General features: G+C 37.8%; 1 protein-coding gene across 1 annotated transcript; it reads right to left on the minus strand.

Moving 5' to 3' along the window:
• Window positions 1-523: 523 nt before the first annotated feature.
• On the minus strand, window positions 524-5,640 carry LOC145902546 (GATOR2 complex protein WDR24-like). The gene is made up of 11 exons (XM_082990561.1): window positions 5,403-5,640; window positions 4,878-5,087; window positions 4,387-4,530; window positions 3,947-4,084; window positions 3,611-3,793; window positions 2,810-3,523; window positions 2,328-2,491; window positions 2,029-2,116; window positions 1,623-1,891; window positions 1,121-1,289; window positions 524-895 (listed from the first exon to the last, which is right to left on the minus strand). The coding sequence occupies exons 1-11, from the start codon at window positions 5,574-5,576 to the stop codon at window positions 593-595; spliced, it is 2,556 nt and encodes an 851-aa protein (XP_082846687.1). The 5' UTR covers window positions 5,577-5,640; the 3' UTR covers window positions 524-592.
• Between the last annotated feature and the right edge of the window lie 993 nt (window positions 5,641-6,633).

Consider the following 6,633-nt stretch of genomic DNA (forward strand, 5'->3'; position numbering starts at 1 on the left):
ACGGATTTATAAACAACTTTGAACTGGTTTGAAGCTTGGTGGATGGATTTGCTGTAACCTTGAGATAGCGAAGGCAAGTTGCCTACGAGGCCGAGTTGCCATCGAGACTTGGTCGGATCCTTTGGGTGCGAGGCCCGAGACGCAGTCGTACCCCACGGTCCCGCAGCGGAGGCGTACGCCGACAGTATCTACCACTTTTTTCCGACAAGTCGGAGCGAGATATGCAAAATAACCCCACCCGCTGGTATGTTTCAAACTAAAGGCAATGGGTTAACCAGACCCAACGCTCTACCAACTGAGCTACGCGATTTCAGAGATTTGAAGGTAGTTTATAATGGTCAAGATACACTGGTGAGTCAGCACACAACTTTACTAACGATCTTCACATCTCTACCACTAATCATACCACGCAGAAATATATCGCGATATCATATGTGAAGGTTGGCTATTGTAGATGAGGTTGCCAAGTACGGGTTTTCACAGTAGAGCGATCCTGTCTAGTTCCTGCGTTAATAATTCGTACAACCATAAACAAACATGTATTTGCCTGCGGTCGAGTCAAGACATCAGCTTGCATTCATGTTTATTGATTTTACAGACAGTGATATCTGCATGTTATAGGAATATCGTTTTTCTGACATTGTTTTATCCAAGTTGCCACACAGTTGGAATGTCCCCCGAAGCTACAGCCTTGACAATATGTGTAGAGTCCGCGCACTTGAAGTTGACAGTAGAAGCACGTGACTGGTTTGTTTTTGTGTTCGGCATCAATGCGTCGGTCACATGACCAGGGGTTACTCTGGGGCATTCGTCGTTGGCAGACTTGGCATCCCAGGGTGAAAGTTGAAGAGGATGAGAGAGATTGGATTGCAGGAACTCGGCTCAGCTTTACAACCTGAATGAAAATTGTAAAGCTAGCACAGTGCCACTCAACAGCTGCACTGATGACACCTTACAGGCCGAAACAGTGCATGTACACACTCTGTCTGCAGCTTTGAATGAAAATTATTTTAATTGACAAATGTTGATATTGTCGTAACTTGGATAAAAAAGGGAACAGTGGCCATCTGTATACAACTTACACAGCTCCACTTTGCTTATCATAGAGTAGTTATTTCACCTGAGCATGTTGTATCCATAACCTGTTCTTTGCCAACAAATCAAGGTAGGAGTTTTGCCAATGATCAACTGTTTCAACATCAATAGGAAGGTTATATGTGGATGGATAGGATGACATTGCAAGCAACATACACACTGGACTTTGCACATCATTCATTTCAGCAAAAAATCTGCAAATACATTGAATACAACGCATGCAGCAAACTGAAAACTGTTAGAGTTTTGTGAAAAAATAGAAAAAGAAATTCAACTCCACAACTATTTTTGAGTGAATAAACATGACTGAAGGTTATGTGTGTTGTGGATGGCAACTTTAGAGTAAAGAACATTCTTGTAAAGACTTTTTACCTACGTACAAGCAGTTGGCAGATTATTTTATCTCATTGTCTGGTAAGTGTTAGTTCTGTTGTTTCAAAAATATGCTGTTGATAAATCGTTGTATTTCTTTGTCAATTTCAAAAATACGATGTTTTGCCGGAATGCTTTGAACTGCACAAACTCACTCTAATTGCTGACAGGCAATCTCTTCTTTGATTGAATCGAGTGGAGCCGGCCAGAGAGTGGGACACACACTGATGACTCCATCTGAGATGTTAAGCTCCTCATCAGCAGGAGATGTTGAGGAAGAAGAATTCATCTCCTTGGTAACGACCTTCTCATGCCACCTCCCACCGTGAGCAGTCAGGATTCGTTTTTCAGATTCATTTTCAATATTCATTCCAGAAGGTGCATCTATTCGACCAAACTTTGATATCGCGTCCAGTTCGATGTCCTGAAAAAGACAGGAGATTGTTTCTTACATCTTTCATTACTTAGGGTGTGGTGCAACCTTAAAACTGTGTTCACAGCAACCATATGTTTAGCAACACAAAACACTGTGGCCTATCTATCTATATATATTGATCACACCTCTCTCTGTTGGAACGCTTCAGTTGGAACAAGATATTCGTGCTCAGACAAAAACTCAGCTTCCGATGTTATTCCACCATAACCAAACCTAAATCATTAAACTAGATTACAGATTATAATTTCCACTACATGTTTTAATTTTGGACATCTTGGTGTTTAATTGTAGATAACACCGTGAATTTTGTTGCGGATGCAGCAACAGGAAAGCATGATAATATATTCTTTTACTAGTTTATGCACAATTGTGTTGCAACAAACTTTGCATGACTTTATATTTAAGAATAATATCTCTGAACTACCCAGGGTCATCATCTGTCATGTAGAGATCAGGTTCTGATTGTCGTCCTCGAGCGATATCAGTGAGATAATCTTCTACCTCAAGTCTTCCATCATCAGAACGTTGATCAGCTTCCCCACCATGGATTGCTGAACCATTCAATGCATGTGAACCATGCAGTTCATCCTACAGCAAACATAAACCAGTCATTGTGTGTAGAAGCAACCTTGGTAAAATTCATGTCCAACAATTAGTGATAATCAATATTTGCCATGCCATGTTATGAACAAATACTGGTTTAACTTTAGAAAATCATTTTGTTTTTTAAACATCAAACCATGGTCACAAGAATCCTTCGATTCCATCCCCATAAAAAAACATGGCATAATTATATCTATTCCTACAACTTTCTGCATACCAGGCATTTCGCAACTACTCATAAGGTGAAGATCTGCAACAATTGTTTATTCAGTAGCAGATATTACGTCACTAAAACCACCTCACCTTTTTCACAGTGAGTGAGTGCCTTTTGTTTTTGGCCTCTGCTTTTTCTAACTTTTCTGAAACTTCAGGTTGTGATTTGTTCAAATGAATCTCTTTGTTGAAAAAAACTCCAAGCAATTTCCACGTCCCAGCAACATTACAGAATCCACCTTTCAAAGCAACATCAGAGTTGTGCGAGCAAAGCTCTTCGAAAGTCATTTTTGTCCCACTTCCATCTAAAACATAGTTTTTCGCAACAAACCTAAATTGGTTAAGAGTTAATTGCTCTACAACAGAGTCTGTCATAGTTGGATAATCATCAAAGTCAGAACTTGGTTTTAAATTAGACTTGGTGCTTAAAAATATTCTGAACTTTGATCTGGAATTAAGAAAGTTGTTTTGTCTTTGAAATGCAACTGGCGAAGAAGGACTGGAAATACTCAAACCGTCCAAATCAATCACGTCTTTTGATCCAGTCTTCCATCCAAATATTGTTGGTAATTTTGAAGCAGAACCAGTGGGACTCTGTGCCCTGGGTGTTGATGCTGTGGCTTGACTTGCGAGGGCGATATGACCACATGAGCTGATGGCAAGTCCACTACTCATGGCCTGCTTAGCTGGACAAATAGCGTCAAGTAATGAATGCATCATGAGACGGCCATCTTTCGAACATGACAAAATAAAATTTGGATCAGACTTTTTCCAAACTATTCCAGAGGGGCTGTCTGTGTGATCCTTAAAATATGTTTAGTTCATTGTTTAAACAGAAAAATAATCAAAAAACAAATGGTTGTTTGATACAACTACAATTATAATTCATACCTGGAAATGAGCAAATGGGACATATTTCCTATGCAGATGCCAAATGTTCACGCTGAATTCAAGCATCATAGATATAGTAGCAAGTTGCTCGGGATGGTGGGGTCTCCATTTAACCGAAGCTACGGACGACATGGTTGGAACATTGTTTATTTCTTTCTCCCTGTTGTTTTCAATCGACCAAACCTGGAATGTGACAAGTGGAAACATTGGAAAACAAATATTTAACACGGACAATGATTAGATCCATTACCAGCAATGACATGAAAACCACCTTTCACACGCCCTCCAGTGCAAAAACAGAGTTAAAAAATTATTCGTGTTATTACAATCACTCACCTTAACCATGTTATCACGCCCTCCAGTGGCAAGAGTCATTTTATGATCTGGATCAGGGTGCCAGTCAAGAGTATACACAGATCCCTTGTGTGCGATAAACTGGTGAACGTAACCTGTAGGTCGCCTGTAATCCCATATCTAGTAACAACAACAACCAAAATTAACATGAAAACTTTCGGTGCAATATTTTAATTTTTTCTCACTAAAATGCTGAGTTTGCATTTAAACGGAGAACATTTTTAGTATCACAAGCACTGGTTTACTGTTTCACTGGAAGGACATACCAAATATTTCAAAAAAACCTAGATTTTGAAATGGTTTCATATGTTACAATATGACAGTGAGGGGATTTTCACAACATGACAGCATTAAATATCCAGATTCAGTTGAAAATTGGCTGCAGGTATTTTTAAATAAGTTAGCACACCCCTAAAACTTACTTGTACATAACCATTATCGAAGCTAGCAGCAAAAATAAAATATTCATGAGGATTGAACTGAACACTTCTCACGCCATCAGCTTTGCTTTGAAACGTGTAGGTACTTTCCCTTCTCCTCAAATCAAACAGCTTCATCGTTCCGTCCTTTAAAAAACAAATGATGCAATATGGCTTCTAAGCTTGTTATTTGAATAAACACATATTTTTATAAACTTTACACTCTGCTTTGACTTGTAGGCAGCCAAAAGCAAAATATCACTTGTGATGCATATATTTTCTTACAGAAAAATGTACATGCTCTGCTCCTGTAAGAAGTGTTACAAGTTATATTGAGCACAAAAATAAACTTTAACGAACAAGATTTGCTGATTGCGAAAAAGGCTTGTGTCATATGACAATGCAAATTTAAACAAACTTGTCTAACGGTCTTGACAGGTCCCATCTACATAAGAAACACATTTTTATTTAAAAACCACCCATATATAAAACACCTGTGATCCACTTAGCAAAAGATTTCCTTCCGAGTTGTGAAACGAAACTTTTGTGACCGTGCGACGATGTTCAGACAATATAGCGAGCTTCTTTTCACGACCAGGAGTGTTTAAATCCCAAGCTACAACCGCTCCATTAGTAGCAGCAGTTGCGATCAAATTTTCATCCACGGGACTCCAACCCACGTCAGAACAACTCATGTTCAAACCCTGAAATGAAAAAACAAAACATTTTATTTAATTGTGTATGTGTAAACTAATTATGCTGATGAACAGCAATTGTAATCTTAAAAAATTAGGTTAAGCATGCAGCCACAGGTAAAAGCTAATTTGATTTCAATAACTTATGATGTATTGTTTTGTTGGGTGGTAACTGGCTTTGGCCAGTCATGAGCAAATAAAAATACCAATATCCCTCCCTTAAAAATACAACAGCAATTGCAAAAACATACACTTATAACATGAAACGAAACACAATCAGCACTATCAAACTTAGTGGCACACATTAATTCCATCGGAGCAAACCTGTTTTCTTCCAATATGAAGATTAAGGTGCTCGCTGAAACCATTAACCTCATCAACATGATAAATTTTCAACAGAGACCGTCCAGCGATGACCACTTTACTGTTGTCCTTACTGAGGCAAAGTGCATTCACTGCTGTTCCAACATCTATTGAAACGGCTTTGTTTCTCTTCATAATTTCAAGTTTTCCGATGAAATATGCGGTGTTTTATATTTAATATCACTTCCACAACACATAAGCACTTTGGTTTACAGAAGACAAGGTCATGAAATTTATTGTATATTTAAAGAACAACACACTGGCTCTGTTTGCCCTTGCAAATTTTTGATAAAATTACACAATAACAACAATTATTCCAATCCGACCCAGAAAAACCATTTAAGCGCAGATGCAAAGGTGATTTTTCAGATATAAAGAAACCTGCTTACGGTTAACTACATAAGTACTGTAGCAGCAAGTTCTTAAACAAACTAATTCCCAAGAAAATGTAAACAAAACAAATTCGTCTCTTGCACGCTTCAGTGATTTTCCAACACGAACAGCGATTTTATCCTCGCAACCAGAACATTAACTTTTCTGGAAGATACTTTTACACCGGGTCACAAAGTTTTTTCCAAACTTGATCCACATATAAACCTATGCAACATAGAAATCTGTGCGAATATTAACGCTACGATTTCGTGTAGTATTTCAAGTTAAATTTACAAACAAAAATAACAGGTGGTTGCCCTGTTCACGCCTAATCTTTAAAATTTGCACGGAATTCTGTTTTACACAGACTTATACGTGGATCAAGTTTGGAAAAAACTTTGTTACCCAGTGTAGTAGCATTTTCCAACTGTTCTAATGCTGATTGCTGACTTGCAATAATTACCTAATTTTTTTTTGTACACACAAAATAGGCTGATTGAATCAAGTTGATATACATTTTGCATGAACGAGCAATATTCTATATTACAAATATTCGGTTGGAAGCCAACAATGTATGGTAGTAAAGCTACTCGATTTCTACAAAAATTTAAGTTAAATATGCATATGTCTAACTTTGTCAAACATTCTTTACTAAGTACACACGATGCAATTATGAGTAAAAAAATGTTACATCAGTGGAAGAATCTGGGATGTTCACAGTTTTATAAATCTCACAAAACGTGTCACTTCAAAAGGGAATGCAAGAACATAAAAAAACAGCATCGTATCTTTCACATAATACAGGAAGCATACAAATTTT

This window comes from Ascidia mentula, chromosome 5 (genome assembly GCF_947561715.1).
Source record: "Ascidia mentula chromosome 5, kaAscMent1.1, whole genome shotgun sequence".
Classification (NCBI taxonomy): domain Eukaryota; kingdom Metazoa; phylum Chordata; class Ascidiacea; order Phlebobranchia; family Ascidiidae; genus Ascidia; species Ascidia mentula.